Raw genomic sequence first — 18,489 nt, 5'->3', positions numbered from 1 at the left:
TTACCTCTTGCCTCTTACCCCATACCCCTTACCCCTTTACCCCTCTCCCCTACTCTTAACTCTCAGCCCCCTCTCCCTGCTCCGACCCCTTTCGTCTTCCCTGCTCTTTCCCTCTGGTTTTTCCCTTTTCCTCTGTTTCTCGCTCCCTCCCCCCCTTCCAACCTCACCTCCCCTGCTCGACCTGTGCTCTCTCCCCTCCCCCGGACCACGTGGACGCCGAGGCTGGTGGCGGACACGGGTCTCCCCTCCTTTTACCCTTATAATAAATTGCTTATATCTGAACAGCTTGACCCTAGAGAAGTCTCTCACCGCGAGCGAGCGTTTTTTCACTCCAATAAGTAGAGAAGCCAGTCAAATATTATTCAGAACAGAAGCTTGGATATAGTGGTAATTACTATGCCAGTGTCCTTCTTGAGCAGTCTCAAAACTTGGATTCTGCTGTTTACAGAACACAAAAGTCTAGAAAAATAGATGAAGAAAAAAAATTCCAGGAACTCACTCCACATGCCCCAAACTCCTGCCACAGGAAAACCCAACTATTAACCATCACTGGAGCCAGAGGAACAGAGGGAACAGTGGAAGTTACAGCTTTTCTTTGCAAAGGTTGTTTTGTAGTAAAAATATATATCCACCAAATTATTAGTATTATTAAAAGAATATAGATATATCGATATACATATATACATTGACATTTCTATTTTTATAATATATTATATTAATATAATTATCCACCTAACCATGCTCAGGTATTATCCAGCAGTACACACCAAAGAGGCAGCTCTCTTTCACATATAAATGCTGAAGCAGCAAGATTAAAATAATTAATTATTTTAAGAATAAACATGAAAAAACACACTAAAGCAGATTTCTTTTGGTAGTTGAAATCACTTTTATTTAAGAGGAACGTCACCCATGTGCACAGCTTCAAACTGATCTTAACAAGGAAAGCGGAAGTTTGTCCTCCCCACATCCTGCAGTGAACAGGACTGGTACAGAAAAAAAACCAAAAAACTCACACTTGGGAGGTTTAGCACCAGCATCCAATAAAAAAAGCATTTTGTTTCAATTTTAATTCTTTGGTTGTTTTTTTTTTTTCCCCTTTTCAGTTTAATACCAAAAGAAAAATTGAAAAAAAACCCCAATACTAGAAAAACAGTGAAATTCTAGGGAAAAAAACACCACAAAACAAGAAGCCCCACAGTTGCTGTTGAAACTAGAGAGGCTGTTCTTTCTGAATCTTGCTCTCTTTCTCTCTTCATGCATCTATCTTGTAGGCGTTCCCTGGATCTCAGCTGCTGGTAAATTTTCTTTTACATTTTGGTATTTCAAATCTTTGCTTTCGTCATCACTGTTGACAATTTATTGCATGTGTGTTTCTTTGGTGTTACTTTTGAGCTGTACTTCAGGACACCTGTTGAGGAGCCAAATGTTTAAAAAAATGCAGTTTAAGTTTCACTTTCTCAATAAATAGACAAGATGTCAAATGTAAAGAGAGTTATAATAGGCAGGATAAGCACAACTGGCTTATCCTGTCTGTAATCAGGATCTTCCCAAAATAAAATAACTCATCAACAGATGCTATCACTATACAGACCAGAGAGCTTCCTGGAAAAATAAATCAATTATAAAGCAAAACTTTGTGACAAATATAGAAGCAGAGGGGAGAATGAAGAGAAAAGCAGCATCTTTGTTTGCCTCTACAGCACTCTCAAAACTTATCACAAATACCAAGCCATACATAAGGGCATGTGGCCAGAATCCTAGAAGCATACACACTCTGCTTCCACCGGAAAGCAGGAACTATCCATATTCCTTACCTGAGTGATGGTAAAGGTGCCTGGGGAGCCGGACATTACTCAGCACCACTCTGCTCTGTCACTGGAGCAGGATTTTCAGCAGGTGTTTCATTTGCCTTTGTCTGAGACACAGCAAACTCTTATTATAGGCAAAGGCTGACCTCCACACCCTTCCTCTCTTCAGTGGTACAGCCAGCATAATGCAGGTTTTAGAACAACCAAGAAAAATGAATCTCCAGAAAATGTTAAATTTTAGTGTATTACCTGTAATTCAGTATTACACAGAAGATTCTGTCAAGGGAATACCTCAAGTAGACACTGAATGAGAAAATCTTCCCTCATTAAAGTAGAATCTGTGTTTGCAAACAGTTTCCTGAAATTATCTAGTTCAAACAGTTCAGGAAATTGACCTAGAGCTTTCAAATCCAATTCTCTTCAGAGTTAAGGTTTGTGGAAGCAGGAACACACAACTGTTTCCACTTAGAAATAGTTGCTACAGTCTGCCCCCAATTAAGAACTATCCAGAAGCAACCCCTATCCCACTACTGGTTCCTTTTAAGATAAGGTGCTTATTCTCCAAGAGGGTCAGAAGAAGCAGGCAATGAAATCAGTGCATTAAATTTGGTCATCAGACTTATCCAGCACATGAACACATTTATTAAAAACTCACACAGGGCAGAAGGTCCTGGGCATTCACCACATTAAATTCTCTTCTACTTAAAATCATAAAAAGGTTTGGGTTGGAAGGGGACCTTGAAGATCACCTCATTCCAATCCTCTGCCATGGCCAGGGGACACCTTCCACTATCCCAAGTTGCTCAGAGCCCCATCCAGCGTGGCCTTGAACTCTTCCAGGGATTGGGCAGCCAGAGCTTCCCTGGGCAACCTGTGCCAGGGCCTCACAAGGAAAAAATATCATCCTCACAGGGAACTTTTTTTTCATCTCATCTCATCTCATCTCATCTCATCTCATCTCATCTCATCTCATCTCATCTCATCTCATCCTACTCTCTTGCATTTTTAACTCATTCCCCCTTGTCCTGTCACTCCAGGCCCTTGCAACAGTTTTATCTCATCTTTCCATTCAGGCCCTGCAAGGCCACAATGAGGTCAACCCAAGCCTTCTCTTCCCCAGGCTGAACCATCCCATTTCCCCCAGCCTTTCCTCCCAGGAGAGGTGCTCGTGGCTCTGAGCAGCTTGGTGTCTGTACCTCTTTGCCCTCCTGTGCTGGAGCGTTGGCTGGGCGCGGCCGGCGCCGGTAGTTGTAGGGGCGCCGGTAGCCACGGCGCAGCGGCTGCTGGCTCATGGCACTGGCCTCATGATGGTTCTCCTTGTTTTCAACCTCTCCAGTCGCTGGAGCAGGGTGTGGGCGAGGAGGACCTCTGAGAAGGGCAGAACGAGGTGTTAAGTATGAAAGAAGCTCAAGAAAGGTTAAACTACAGTAATTTTAGTCCAGCAAAGCCTCCCATAACCCAGTATCATCTTCAACAATTCTGAATGCTAGCAAACCATCCCTTGGGGGTTTGGCTGGCATATAGTTGGAAAGGAAAGACAAAGAAAGTGTGTGTCTCTTCACTGCTGAAGCTCCATCACCATATTATACTGTCTATTCTGCAATGATGATGCCGTTAGCCTCTCTGAATTGCTTGCTAGCAGAAGAAACAAGCCGGTAGTGGCCACACAGGCTGTTTGTGCTGAGTTAGCTTTGGCATGACTACATACCAGCCCAGGCCTATTCCTAATTAATGGTGCAGTCATTGTAACCTTACTCACTTCTACCTGCAAACCATTCCTAGATCTTTGCTCTTGGCTTCATGTTTCCCCTCTTAACCAATTAGGAAAAGCACCTATCACAGGTGAGCTGGACCTCATTAACACTAAGCTATCAAGTCCATGTTCTTGATGTATACAAGAGCATTTAATCTTATTTTTAGTATAAACAATGTTTGTAAACTGTCAAAATACAGCCAAAATCCAGTTCCCATTAGCTAATCCACAGATGCCTAGTACCAAAAACCAATTTAAGCTTTTCCAAAGGAACCTAACAAAAGTACCAGTGTCACTGGATTTAGTGCCTGTAAACAAAAGCAATACCTGCAAACTCAAACAGAAGCATTCTGAACTGATAGGAGATATCATTCCCCTCACAGGAAAATTTCATCAGAAAATCCCAAGTTTCCATTAGTCACAGACAAGTTATTCAGCCTGTGATTCAACCACATGACATGCAAAAGCCTCACTGGACTTGGTATGGTGCTATCTCTGACTGCCCAAAACGAATGAAGACTTTCAGGAACTAAATTTATTCAGCTTGGATGCCAACAAGCATCATTAGTATTCCATTTTTCCACAGTCCTAGATAAAGGAGCCAAATTGAACATGATTATTCATAAACAGAAAAGCTCAAAATAGAGGTGGAAGACTTGTGCTTTTAGACCCAGATTCTAAAAGGATGGACCTGTTGTACATGGAACAGGCAAATCATTACAATTAAGAGTAATCTTGTTATCCCTATCAAATTCAGCTTGTTGCTGCTCTTGCACTGTAATTCAACTCTTTGTTTTTGAACAGACATGCACATGAAGAAATGGGGATCACATAATTTTCACAGTTCATCTTTAAATTCAATGTTGGAATTTGACTTCATAAGCTACTTGATAAACAAGGACAATATGATGAGGGGCAACTGAATGAATGGCAGGCAATCCAGCTCCTTGAGGATCTTTAAATGTCATTTGTCCAACCCCCTTCAAACTAGATCACGTTGCTCAGAGCCCAGTCCAATCTGACCTTCTAAGGGGCATCTACCACCTCTCTGGGCAACCTGTTTCAGTGTTCTACCAGACTCACGTAAAAACAGTCTTCCTTCTACTTACTGTAAATCTCTTGTAGTTTAAAACCATTACCCCTCATGCTAACACAACAGTCCCTGCTAAAAAGTTTAACCCCATCTTTCTTATATTCAAGTACTGGGCAGTCATGCCCCTTAGCCCGTTGGCCATGCTGCTTCTGCTGCAGCCCAGGATGTGGCTGCTTTGTGGGCTGCAACTCCACACTTACCAGCTCGCACACAGTTTTCATCCACCAGCACCCCCAGCAGGGTCCCAGATCAAGGATTTGGGTTATTACTTGTCCAGGAAAATATAAGTGTTCAGCTGGGATGACATGGATACTGCAACTCACTTCAACATGCTGCTCAGATGTGAGAAGTAATGGGATTCTAAGTAATTCTTTTCCCTTTCTGTGCCATCATGATTCTGAACATACAAGCACATGAAACAAATTTCTCCAAGTAATTAAAATGCTTCTCACTCTCCCTGCCATTTGCATAAGTGCTCCCACACTTGGAAGCCTGCATAGAACACAAAAGCATCTGAATAACTGAGCAAATGAACCATACTGACCTGCGATAGCGGGGACGATAGGTAGGATTCCTGTGCACTTGCTGAAGTTGTCCTCCTTCTGTGACCCCATCCTTGATTTCTCCCTCACCACCCTGCTACCAAAAGAAAACAGAAGTGTTGTATTTGACAGGCAGTACATTAACCATAACCCTGAATGCAAGCTCAAAAACTTATCAGTACAGAAACCCCAGCATATTGGGTAAAAAGCAGCAGTAGATTCTCAAAAGGCTTAAATTTGGGCAAAGTTAAGATAAGGACAAAACAAGAGCCATCAGTACTGCCCCTCCTCCCCACAGACTAAGAAACTGATCTTAGAAATGTTCTCTCTACTGCATATTAAGTGTATTTCACTACATGAAATGCACTGTAAGGGGTACACATTATGGAGAGGCAGCTATAGATCACGACAATTCTGTATTTGGAAAGCTAACGAAGACATCACACAGAAACTTGCCACAGACCACATTCTACACAAAGGCCCATTCCACAGGGAATCCCCCACAAAAACATTAAGAAATTTTAAGATAGAAAAGCTGTACTACTCACATCAAACACTTTCTACACAGCCTTTTCAATCCTTCAGAGATGCAGTGGTTATCTTTCCCCTTTAATTGTTAATTGATAAAGCTGCATGCTGGTTTGGGTGGCATTTTTTCTGGTTTGATTTTTGTTTGTAGTTTGTGTTTTAAATGCCAGCCATTGTTAATGTCTGTTTTATACAATGTTACATAACTTACAGTTCCTTGTGTACTAGTCTTCCCTTTAAAAGAAGGAATTTAACAAGATATCTAGAAACAGAAGTGCATTTTCTGCATCTGATCAAGTAGGAACAAAAGCTGTAGCCACCTGACAGCACTTGGTAATCTACCTTAAGTTTCACAGGTATCCTTCCCATTCTCCACTGCCATTTTAATTACCATGACCATACACAATTAAAAACCCCACAATCATCTGTGATGCTGTCTCATGTATCAAACCGATCAGGATAACTAAATATTCAAACAAACTAGGATGGATAGTGGGAACAGGTAGTATTTGACAGCAATCAAGGTATAATTGAGACTCAGAACTCAAAAAAATAATGCTTCTCAGTTTATGAAGCTTTCTAGTACTTATCCACTTTGCAATACCAGTCTGTTCTGGTTTTGTCAAGATGCCTTGTACACCACAACTTGAAAGCTTATTAGACTTATGTTGCATGGTCAGAAGTGCCTCAGACAGTCAAGTGAGAAACAGCCCTGCCAGTATCGTGTATGGCAGTAGCAATCCAAGGAAATTGAACTCACACTCCGAGGTGGACCCCGGCGTCGGCCAAAGTAGCCTCGCCGATAGCGGCGCCGGTCTGCAGCATAGCGGCTGCCTTCCACAGGGACTCCATCTGGACCAGTGACATTAGCTGCTTCTGCACCCTAAGAGGACAAAAAAGGCATCCACGGTGGCATGAGAAAAGAACAACCAGCTACAGGGAGATGAAACAGGAAAGAGACTTTTTTGCATAAGTTCCAGTGATTCCTTTCTCCTGCATAAGGCAAAAGGAGGTCTGTTATTCCCAGCCCCTTAACCAAGAGATACCATCATGAGTTAAAATACTGAAATTCTATCCAATGGGCTGACTTCAGAGGAGGAAGCAAGAAGGAACTGACTGAGACAAAAATAACCATCAAAAATGTTCAGGAAAGTAGAAGCATAAGGAAATTGAAAGTTCTTACAGTTATTAAGCTACCAGATTCCAAGAAAAATTGTTCAGGGCAATATAAGCCTCAGTTAATAATTAATGGGCAGGCTGTAGGCTTCAAATGTTCTCTCAAGTAACAACTGCAGATTCTAGAAGCATTAGGATGCAGTTTCCTAGTACTTTTGATACATATCTAGAAAAATGCCTTAATGAAGCCTTTAAAAACAGATTTCCCCCAGAAAAGCTGTATGAATGCCACCAACCCAGTGATCAACACATCAGCTAGACACACAGTTAAAGTTGTATGTGATGTTCTCTCTGTTGGACCACATCCTGAGGCTCTATGATCTCTCACCTTCTCTCCCTCGACCACATCAAATTCTACAATCTCTCCATCGCCAACGCTGCGCAGGTATTTCCGTGGATTATTTTTCTTTATCGCCGTCTTGAAAGGAAGATGCATAAAAATATATTATCTTACTTATCTTACACATTCATAGCCTGACAGATGAGGGAAGGGCAGTATTTCTCTGCTACAATTCCAACTCTATATACCAGAGCAGTCACCATACTAAGGTATTTCAGATACACAGATGTTTCTTATTTCACAGGCCCACCAATACTCAGTTCAAGATCACCTGTTTTCTCACTATGAGTTTATAAATCAGCTGCTGCCCCAGGATCTGCTCTGTCCAGGACACTGAATATGGAAATTATTACAAATCTCTCCTTGAATAGAGTTCATACTCAGTGTTTGATCTCCTCCAAGCTGTACCAAGGCAGCTCTAGCAGCATGACCCCTGCCTTCAGTCATTAGGAGAGCTGTAGACCATCTAAAGAGAACTCAAGACCCAGAGCATTTCTGTGGAAGCATTAACTATATGGTATCATGGCAAGTCACAGTAACTAGAAAATAATTACTGTAACTCTGGTGTAACAAATTAGCATTTTATCTAAGTACTGTAATGAGACCCCCAAATATTAGGTGAGTCTGTGATAACACAGGAATAGTACCAGAACAGACAAATGCAATCTTAGCCACCTCCTGGGCAGAACCCCCAAAGTACTACAATAATAGCTATGAATGATAATAATACTATTATTGTTACATAAAAATAACAACATGGGTTTGGATCAAAGCCAGTTGTACATCTCCTCAGACTCACAAAAACACTCAAACATCCTGGAGCAATTTTCAGTGTGTCAGCTACAAATACCTTGCTTGTAATTCTGTGGAGCATTTCTAGGACTCCACAAAAGGTTATTAGCAAGGCAAGGCTATGGTCTGTTCATTAGGCAAAGCTTTAAAAACTGAAAGATGCCAAGGAGAAAAGATCAAGACATGCATTGTACAAACTAATCTGGTAGTTATTTTCTTAGTGAAAGATCATTATCTTGCATTAGATTACTAAAGACCAATTCACATTAGGTTTCCTGATACGGGAATCTGTAGTTAGCAAGAAGAGAGGTGCAGAGCCAGCAGAGAGAAATACACATGGAAACACAGGGCATAAATCCGGCTTAAGAAATGGGATGTAGGGCAGAAACAGAAGAGTGAGTTGTCCTATCTGTCTGCAGTTCAGAAAAACTGCAGAATGACCATCAGTGGAGCTGTTACCTTTGCATAGCAACAATATTTAGTCAACAGCCCCAGAATGTCTCCAACTGAAGGAAAAATTTACTCAATTTAAAGCTCATATTGACTAGTCTAGAAACCTATTTTCATTGCTGCTGAATACAGTCTCCTCTGTGTTTCAGGGAACAGACCAGCATATCCTTCTAGCCATACCTTTTCCCTATATCCTGAAGCATCCCTGAACAGCCCTGAGGAAGGATGTAAGAGTGCACATACTACTATTATCAAAGCGAAAACATCTCAAGAGGTTTGGGGATTTTTAATACAGAAACTGAATGAGCTGTTCAAGGCAATTCCTTTGGGAATTACTGTAGCAAGCAGAGACTCCACAATGATCTCAAATAACTGCTTTCTGCTGACCTTTTAGTGTTACTGTCCAATTTCTAAAAAACAGATAGAAGTGTTTGCTTTTCCAGAAATGTTATATACTAGTACTAAAACCCTTAATCTGCAGGAAAGTTAATAATTTAGTTAATGGTTTAGTCCTATTTGTACTGAAACAACTGACTACAACTTGTAAGACTTGTACTTTGCACATGACAGAGATGTCAATAAGCTGTATTTCAAACTCCTTCCCTGTAAATGCAGAAGAAGAAAGGACTAACAAATTTCTTTTCAGTAGAGAGTACACTTAAGATTGATGAAGGATCAAATATCCTTCAAAAAGCATAACTGAAGATAAAAGCAACAGTATCCCACATGTTCTGTTCCCAGCTTCATGAGCAGAAATTTCAAGAATCCAGTCCTGCAATTGCCAACAGAAGGTAGAGGCTGCAGTAGACTGGAGCTTGTTTTATAAAGGCAATCAGGACAAACCTGAGTAAAGCCTAGAAATCCAAGCAGAAATTATACAGCTTCAGTACTTCAGCCGCAGAAAAACATCACTGAAATAAGCCTCTAACAAGCCTAAGCCCTAAGCTTGATGAAATTACTTTTACTCTGTTTATCCAGACGGGGAAGAGAGCACTATTCTCCCTGTTACTGTTTACCAGCTTCTCTGATTCAGAAGACAGATGTTTCATATTAACAGACAACACTCAACAGTGAAGCCTTTCCTTTCCCAGGGATGAAGACACAGGCAGAAGAGCCTCCAGAGCTAGTTCAGGTTGCTTGGAAGAGTTCTTTCCATAAATTCATACCACCACATCATCAGCACATCCAGGATTGTCCCAGTAACAGCCAAAAATTGTTATACCAATTCCTGGTGCAGGTACTTCAGGCTGCACAAGAGAAGAGAATGATAAAAATGTCTCCTCACAGCTCATTGATTTAAACTCTGCCTAATTAAATGTAACTGCTCTGGCTGCTGACACTTTTCCCATTAAATTGTAAGACACACTGCAGCCCATGAGGAAGATGGATCCCTTCTGCTCACAGCACCTGCAGCTGACTGACACAGTGCCCTGGACAGCACCTTGCACCAACCAATGAGACAGAGACACAAGGTGAAGAACTGCCCTTTCCAAAAACATTGCCTGGGGTCCCTGCAAGACAAAGGGTTAACACAAAGCAAGCCATGCATGCCCTAAAAAGAAAAGCATTTTAGTCTGTACTAGTTATAAATAGCATCCAATAGCCAGACACCAAGCACTAACCCCCATTCCCTCCCCGTGTGAATGCATGCAGGGGAGGCAGGGAGAAGCTGTATCTATTCAACTAGGTCAACCTTATTCTGAAGGGATTAGGAGTGTAATCCAGCCCCTCCCAGGCAGGAGGGAGAGGCGGAGCAGCCACTGTCAAAGCAGAGGGAGTTTGAAGCAGGATGTTTGTTCACAGCATGGATTTGCCTCCCTTGTCAGACAGCCCCATCAGGAGCTCTGGCCAGAATGTCCCAGGATCTAGGAGCAAGCACATCCACATACAGGATGAGGAACATCCGACTGCAGCCAAGCCAGAGCATCACTAGAAGCATCTACTCTGCCATGTCCAGCCTGCCAAGAGGGTTAATCTGATGCAGATCTGCACATGATGTGGTATTTCTGAAACAAAGCCAGTTTTTCTCACCCCAAAAGGACTTCAGCCACAGGAGATGGGAAGTGCCCATCCCTTTCCACACATCAGTTTACATTTAGGGGAATAATCTTCTCTACACGCGAAGGAGACAAAATAGCACAGATAATACTAGCTTTCTGTTTGGGTCTCAGCTGGCAGCCTTCCCAATGGCACAAAAGCCATTTTCCAGGATATTGTCTCACAAGTATCAAGGAAATCTCATTTGTCTTTAAGGCACTGCTGCCTATCCAAAACATGTTTCTCTTCCAGAACTGTTCCCACTCTCCTCTGGACATAATCCCATCAGACCACAGATGTGTCAGCATGCCCACAGCACAGGCCACTAAGGAAGGAAAATGATCATAAAAAAAATCAGTATACACATTGACAGCTCTCGCTCTTAAGCCCACCCGCTGAACCAGGAACATGTACTGTGCACACTCCCCAACACCATTTTCTCTCATAACAGGCACTAGATTTATCCTAACTTCAGCCACATTCAGACAATGGGTGTACACCCTATGGCCCAGAGAAACAGTTACCATTGTTACCACAGTTACCACTATTTAGCCATCAAGACCCAAGAACTAAACTAACTCTCAGTGTTGACTCATGAGCTAAAGACACATGCACATATCCTCCTTCATTCACAATGACTGGCTCTGGGAACAAACTTCCTGGTTACATTTGATAGAAATACTGTCACTTATGCCAGAGAAAAAGCTCATGCTTTCAAAGACCACATGAGCCTCCAGACATTTTATATGGGACAAACTCTAGGGGCAAGATTGCAGTTTCTAGTGAATGATGCAAAACCAGACATAAGACAACTAATCAGTTGATATCAGCATGGAGACAGCATTCTCTGTCTTGCCATTATTTGCCTGCAACCTGAGAGTCACAGTATAAACTTAGAACAGCCTCCTGACAGCTCAAGGGAAATTAACCAATAACAAGCGTCTGGGCAAGCTCTCTGCTTGGGCACACTTGGCACACAGCCTTCCTCCTCTTCTGCCTAAGAGCAGCTGCCTCATGCAGAAACAGCTGATGGCAACCCAGGCTGGTTAGGAGCCAGACTAGATCACTTTCTCTCCAATACCAGGGAGGGAAGACAGAACAGACCTGCAAGTGAAGAGGGTAGGAAGAAACAAAAGACAGGGAGCATAAGGAACTAGGAGGAAGGACAGACAACAGTAGCAAGGTATTCACAGAGGAGGCATCTCACCAAGGGGAGACAACCAAACAAAAACCTCACCAAAAAAAAACACCTTTAGTGTTCAAATTAGAGCAGATGAAAAAGGGTTAAGAAAGATAAAAATACCTAGCCCTTCAGAGAGAAGGAAAACAACCTAATGTTTCTCCCTGAAAATTTCAACATACACATCCACTCAAGTTATCTGCCAAAAATATTCTAAGGAGAAGCCAGGACAAGGTTGGGTAGCTGTTGCAGGAAGCTGCATTAGAAACCTATCATAGTACACATCTCTAAGCACGATTACTGCTGTCTTACCTGATGAACAAACACATCTTCTTTGGTATCATTTCTGTAAAGGAAAGTGAGAAGTCGTAAGAGTTTAGTCTAAAAAGACTTAACTAGAAATTCTTGGCTTTTCAAGTGAAACTCTCCTTCTCTCAGCCTGTAGCACATGCCCTGAATTCCATACATTCTGTCTAAGCCTATGCTACTAAAACCCCACTCTAAACTTCCATGGTCATTTGCTTGAGAACAGAAAGGATTCCAGGGCCTTCAAAAGCATGAGAGGATGGGGGAGGTTCTCTGTAATCTTCTGGCAAGCATTCAGTGTTTTCTTTTTATGCAGGGGAGAGTTGATGACTGGACTGCTTGTTTTTCACTACTCTAACTCCCCAAAAACACTTCCAGAGGGACTGCAATCGGAGCTGTTACTGCAGAGGTCAAACAAGACTACCAACAGGACTGGCCACAGCTGTTAACAGAGATCTCCTTTCAGTGAAACTCAAAGCAACTAGGCACAAGGAGAGTCCACAGGAGGAGGACCCAGACATGAACATGAGGCTTTCTGGATTAGGCCAGACAGTTCAGGCTTCCACATGGCAAAACACAAAGGTAAGTCTGAGACCTTGAATCTCTGCTCCCATACAATAAGAAAGCAGCCTAAGCCCCCCCATCTGTTCACTCAATTCCTTCTCAGAAAACCGAACAGGTGGGTCAAAGAGTTTGTGAAGATAATGCATAATCCCAAATTTGTTGTCCTGGATTGAAGCAACAGTAGACTTCACGTTAGGAAGAAAGCTAACAAGTTATTACATCACAACTAGGTGAAGGCTCTTGTATCGACTGCTACTAGAGATTTTAAGAGGACTTCCTAACTAAAATTTTTCTTCTAAGTTTACATAACACTGGCTAATAAACTCCAGAGACTGGGATTAATACCACACCACTACCGGCTTCAGATCCATGAATGTGAGGTCTTCTACCCCTTTCTGCACTGTCCAACTCAACCAAATCCACCTGAATTGTAACAGCTTGCAGAGTGAAATAACTTGCTAGGTATGTTTTTTGAAAGACTAGTGCTCAGCATGCAGCAGTTACATTCCTCAAAAAAGTACACAAGACATTTAAGCCCCAAAGATATTTCAGCCTTAAAAGCCAGAGTTTCCTGGAGTAAATTGGAAGCATGGGTCTTCTGCACCTAAGGTTGCAGTACAATCAATCTCACATACAGCTGTTTGGATTCTCAATGCTATTCAGAGGTTTGTCTGTGCCCAGAGAAGAAGGAAAAATCCAAAAGATACAAAGAGAGAATTTCTATGAAACCCAGGCTCAGCATATTGTCAGTGAGATACTACTAGAGAATCTCAGTGAGTATCTACAGGAGGTATTCTGACCAAGCAGTTAACACCGGAAGTTTATCCAAAAGCATTTCCCCTCATCCTCCTACCTTTCTAAAGCCTTCGAAAAAAGCCAGGCAGTCACTAAAGAATATGCAACTCATTAAGAGTGTAGTAGAAGTAAACATGAGAAACAGATAACAGACCAAATTTGTAGTGAGTTCGACCCTTTCTGTTTTCTCCCCATACACATAACCTTTAATTGGGGGCTGAGGTGTTTAAGAAAGAGTTTGCTGAGTGCCTGGCTTAAGATGACTATCAGCTGCACAAACTTGTAGTCAGGTCCTGAGGTCTCTGCTGCAATTAGTAACACATGGCCTATCGTGTACTATGAATCTTAGTACAGCATAAATACAACTATCAGAATTTAAACATACCTGTTGATAAAGCCATATCCATTTCTGACATTGAACCACTTGACTGTGCCAAGAACTTTGGTGGCTGGAAAGAAAATTACAGAAGTTAATCTAAAATATAAGAAAGTACAATAATGTTAAATAAATACTTCTGTAATTGCAGACAAAGTTGCAACCAGACTTGGTCTGCTCCCTTAACACTCAAAGTGTGCTTTCATCTCCCAGTTCAGTTCATTCTAATCCAGTAACAAGATTCAGTGCTTTAACACATTATTCTTCAGCACAACACCTAGCTCTACTTTCAGAATTGACCATCCATCCCCTTTTTTATTTCTCATCCCAGAAATGGGCAGCAAAGCTGAAAATTCCACTGCCACCATTCATCAGTTCTCTTTAGGTTAATAGCTAGACATGAAATATAGCTGAAGGAAGCCATTTAAAATTCCTCTCTTTCACTTACAGTTACTCTTCTTTCTTCCTTGGAAACCAGAATTGCCCAAAGAAGCAGTATCAAGTACTGTGCAACCCTCCCAGCTGGAAAGGCAGCACATCCTTACTCTGGAAAAGCTCCTTCTTGCACTGTCAGCATCACACTAACCATGTAAGACCCTACAAAACTTTTTTTTTTTTTTTTTTTTTTTTTAGTACTCCTACTGTTAAGATGATCTGTGATTATTTGATTACAAAGTGACCAACTTCATCTTCCATGACTTACGTATCAAGGCAAGTTCCTGTCTCAACAGTAAAACACCACCTACTTAGAAGCCACACTGCAGTGTCTTATAGGACCTGGCAAAACCTGTTTCTCCAACTTATAGAAATGTGTAGGAGGAACTTGACAGTGATGGAGGCAGTTCAACCCCTCCTTATCTCACAGCAACTGAATGGACATCACAAACTTGCACTTTTCAAACCTCTAGTAAAAGGAGAGTTTTAGCCTCTGTAACTTAAGAGCTGTTACTTGTTCACACGGCTTGATTACCACTACCTAAACAACTTGTGCAGTACTTACTTGAAAAGGGTCTAGTCACCTAAAGATGACTGCTTGCTAAAAACCTCACATACATATTTTGGGGGTGGCAAGAACCCAAGAGGCAATTAAAAGGAAAACAGACTAGAGAATCTCCAGTTTAGAAGTCCAGGCCGCTCTGCTAGAGGCAAGAACACACTGTAAATTGTTACCTTCATCTACTCTACACCTGTGTTCTTTTCTAAACACTCACAAGGAGATGACAGAGCCAGGCAGACCTTTGGTCTCCTGGAGTTTTGCCATTCTCATACACCCCTCAAGTAAGTATGTGTGACAATAGCAGTGCATTGCAGCATTGCTGCTGTTATTATTGTCAATAACAGACCCTTTCTCATTGCCCTTTTAGAAGTGAAGTTTTTGGTCTCCTTTAGTACACTTTTCAGTAGAAATTGTTCTTATTCAGAAGCAGCAAAGTCTTAACATGACTGAGACATTACCTAGAAAAAAGGACTCTTGCTTAGTACAACATACATTCCCAAGAATTCTTGTTTATTGGAACAGAAAAACATTGTTTCAGTGCTCAACACTGGTTCAGTAAAGCATTCAGCACCAGTATTTATAGCAGTCCTTTTAGGTTCAGTTTCACAGGGACATCACCACATACAGACACTTCCTGCTACCACAATGGCATTGGCTACAAGAGCTGCCTGCACTCACGATGGGATGGGGGAACACAGAAAAAGTGCCAACAGAACCTGCAGGTTTCAGCCTGCTTTGAGAAACAATGCCAGTACCACTGCTTCCCTCAACATCCTTTCCCTCCCCTGCAAAACAGCTTTGGAATCTGTTAGCCTACTTGAACCAGATTAGGAAGAAGCCTAGGAAGCATGACAAAATCCCTCAGAGGGGTGAAGAGGCTGGGTAAGGAGAGGCAGTCAAAATTCACTCTGTGGCCAGCTGGCTGCTGCTAAGTGGAGGAGTATGCGCACAGTTTAAAAACAACATTGTTCCAGGGTGAGACTCCAATATATTCCCCCTAGAACAGCGTGCTAGAGAAATACTATTCCCTGCAGATATTTACAGTCTTCCCTAAGTATCACTGTGGGCCAAAAGAACCTCAGACAACAGCATGACACTGAACATCCATGGCACAGTTACTGGTAAACCTGAGCAGGGAAGCCTGGCAGGCAACAAGACAAGCCCAGAGGAAAACACAATAACTAGTTGAACTGATGAGTCACAGAAGGCAGTCGATGTGCTGACGTACATCCCACCAGCAAGTAGAAGCCCACATTTTTCTACAAAATGCTGTAGTCTGATGCTATCAGAGGAAACAATCATCAGCCACTCCTACTCATGACAAAATAGGCTTTTAACAAGGAGAGCCAAAGCTTCCTGTGACCAGAAGAAAAGAGAAAGTTGAGTAACCTTTATCCATATTCCTAGAAGTCAGACATTTGGATGCCCCAAGCAAGCATAAGGCTTTGCTTCTAATGGGATCTTTGTAAAAGAAGGCTTAAGTGAACGTAACTACACAGGTAACCATTAACAGGGACATTTGAGATGGGCTTTAACCCAAGTCCATTTTCAATTAGTATTTACAGTGATCATTTTCCTCATCATTCCTAATAAAAAGCTTGCCTAGCAATAAGGCCATTTTGCAAAACCACCACCACAGTGGTTTTAATTTTCCTGCTAGTTCAGGAATTCTACCTTCACTTCCCCCATCCCTTCTGTCCAAGCAATAGGAATAGGTGAACAAGGTAAAAAACACTATCAGGAATGAAACAAGCCAGATTAAGGCAAGAAGCAGCCAAATATACCAAGAGACAAGGATGTACTGATTCCTGTGTACTCATTACTGACAAATGAGATAACGGGGAATAAAAAGAATCACACAAGCTGTGCCTCTGATCTCTATTTTGCTAGAATTCTTCCTAACTCCACTCCAGAGAAATCCTTTACCTGGCTTCTCTTTCTTGCAGCAAGACCCCAGTCTTCCCCTTTACAAGAGAAGATCCTGTGTATCCTTAAGGAAATTTGGGACTCTACACTGTAAGTCAGCTTCAACTTTGCCTTTAGAAAACCCTCGGAAGTTACACAGTTAGAAACAGTACACTCCTATCGGCAGTAGCCCGCAGACTTAAGTCCTGTCCTTTTCAACAGGTTGATTCTACTTAATCACAATGAAAAAGAGTCACACTTGCTATGCACCAGGCTGGAGCACAGAGATGGCAACATGGCATTTCGTTTGCCTTTTTACTGACAGCAGAAACTAAACCCCGCTCCGCAAAAAAAAAAACAAAAAAAAAACAACCCTCAAACCAAACAAACCCCACTAAACCTGGAAGCATTACTAAAGCAGTATTCTTTACTAATAGAAAAGTTGTGTGGGACATTAGCACTCAGGAGAAGTTTCCAGCAGCCCTTCCCGGGGGAGATGCCGCCTGCAGGTGCCGGGAAAGGGCTGAGCCCTGCAGTGTCGCGCCCGCTGTCCCTCTCGGTGCGGGCGGACAAGGCACACGCGGGCTCCCGCTCAGCTACCGAGCGCGTCACGGCCGGCGCCGCGCTGTTCCCCCGGCCCGCGGGAGAGGAGGAGAAGGCGGCGGCATCCCGGCCTGACTCACCGCGGGGGGGCCGAGCGCGCCGGCCCCGGCTGCGGGCGGCGGCGGCGGACAGACCCCCTGCCCCGCTGCAGGTGCACCGCTAAGTTGGGAGCAGGGCCCAGTACTCACCCAGCACTTTCTTCTTCGACTCAGCCACCGCGGTTGTGGTGGCGGCGGCGGCGCCGGGGGCCGCCTCACCAGCAGCCGCACCCGGCGCGGCGGCGCTCTTGGGAGCGGCGTCCTGGGCGGCGGGCGCGGGCGGCGTGGCGGGAGCGGGGCTTGTGGTACTGGTCTCCGGCGCCTCGCTCATGGTGCCGGGTGGATCTGTTGGGTGCTCAGCCGCGCTCGGTCTTACTGCCCCCAAAATGGCCCCGCCGAAGTTTTAACATAGTCAGCGGGGGCCGGCGCGGCACACGCGCCGCCTTATTAGCATTTAAAGGAGCCGCGCCGGCAGCCAGCGGGTGGTGTCGGGTGTGCGTCCCCTGTCGGCACGGCACGGCATAAAGTAGCATGGCACGAGGAGAGAACCTACAATCTACAACTCACCGCATGCAACCTACAACTCAAACGTGAGAGGAAGAGGAGGGGCAGGCACTGATTTCCTCTCTCTGGTGACCAAAGACAGGACCCGAGGGAACGGCTGGAGCTGTGTCAGGGGAGGGTTAGGGTGGATATCAGGGAAAGGTTCTTCCCCCAGAGGGTGCTGGGGCTGAACAGGCTCTCCAGAGAATGGTCACAGCCCCAAGGCTGCCAGAGCTCAGAAGTGTTTGCACAACGCTCACAGGCACAGGGTGGGATTGTTGGGAACCGTCTCGCGCAGAGCCGGGAATTGGACTCCATAATCATTGAGGGGTGCCTTCCAGCTCAGGGCATATTCCGTGATTCAGGGACATGGGATTGCACGGCGTGGGTGTGCGATCTCCGGCCGCTTGTCCGTGCCTGTCAGTGCGGACACACGTGCACACAGGTCTGGGTGTCTGTGTGCACGGCCCCGGAGGCCGCCCCGCTCGGGGCGGTGTGCGGGCACGGCGCTGGAGGGAGATTGTGGGGACCCACATGCGGCCGGATCCGCCTGAGGGCTATTAGGGTCTGGGTGTTCCGTGGGAGGTAGGAACGCGGTGCTGAGGGGGTGCGGAGTGTCGCTAAGGGGATGCGGCGTGTGTTCATTGGCGCAGTCATTCC

The 18,489-nt window shown here is 43.8% G+C and overlaps 1 protein-coding gene across 4 annotated transcripts; it reads right to left on the bottom strand.

Moving 5' to 3' along the window:
• Positions 1-865: 865 nt before the first annotated feature.
• On the bottom strand, positions 866-17,679 carry YBX3 (Y-box binding protein 3). 4 transcript variants are annotated; one of them, XR_001521843.3, is made up of 9 exons: positions 17,437-17,679; positions 13,753-13,816; positions 12,015-12,048; positions 7,232-7,321; positions 6,488-6,610; positions 5,202-5,296; positions 3,008-3,179; positions 1,818-1,974; positions 866-1,411 (listed from the first exon to the last, which is right to left on the bottom strand). XR_001521843.3 is itself a non-coding variant. In XM_015629266.3 (9 exons), the coding sequence occupies exons 1-8, from the start codon at positions 17,615-17,617 to the stop codon at positions 1,853-1,855; spliced, it is 825 nt and encodes a 274-aa protein (XP_015484752.1). In that variant the 5' UTR covers positions 17,618-17,674; the 3' UTR covers positions 866-1,411; positions 1,818-1,852. The 4 variants fall into 4 exon arrangements, 2 of the variants coding, with proteins under 2 accessions (XP_015484752.1, XP_015484753.1); XR_001521844.3 differs by having other exon boundaries at positions 5,202-5,293; positions 17,437-17,677; XM_015629266.3 differs by having other exon boundaries at positions 1,818-1,918; positions 17,437-17,674.
• Between the last annotated feature and the right edge of the window lie 810 nt (positions 17,680-18,489).

Source organism: Parus major, chromosome 1A, assembly GCF_001522545.3.
Source record: "Parus major isolate Abel chromosome 1A, Parus_major1.1, whole genome shotgun sequence".
Lineage (NCBI taxonomy): Eukaryota > Metazoa > Chordata > Aves > Passeriformes > Paridae > Parus > Parus major.
The sequence above is the reverse complement of the archived record's forward strand: the minus strand, read 5'-3'. Positions and strand labels throughout refer to the sequence as shown.

Excerpts from the sequence above, each read along its gene's own strand:
- YBX3 (XM_015629266.3), bottom strand. The coding sequence starts at position 17,617 with ATGAGCGAGGCGCCGGAGACCAGTACCACAAGCCCCGCTCCCGCCACG. Across the intron at positions 3,180-5,201 it reads TATCGTCCCCGCTATCGCAG|AGGTCCTCCTCGCCCACACC; the intron begins GTCAGTATGGTT and ends TGCCCTTCTCAG. Across the intron at positions 1,919-3,007 it reads CAGCACAGGAGGGCAAAGAG|ACAAAGGCAAATGAAACACC; the intron begins GTACAGACACCA and ends GCTGTGTCTCAG.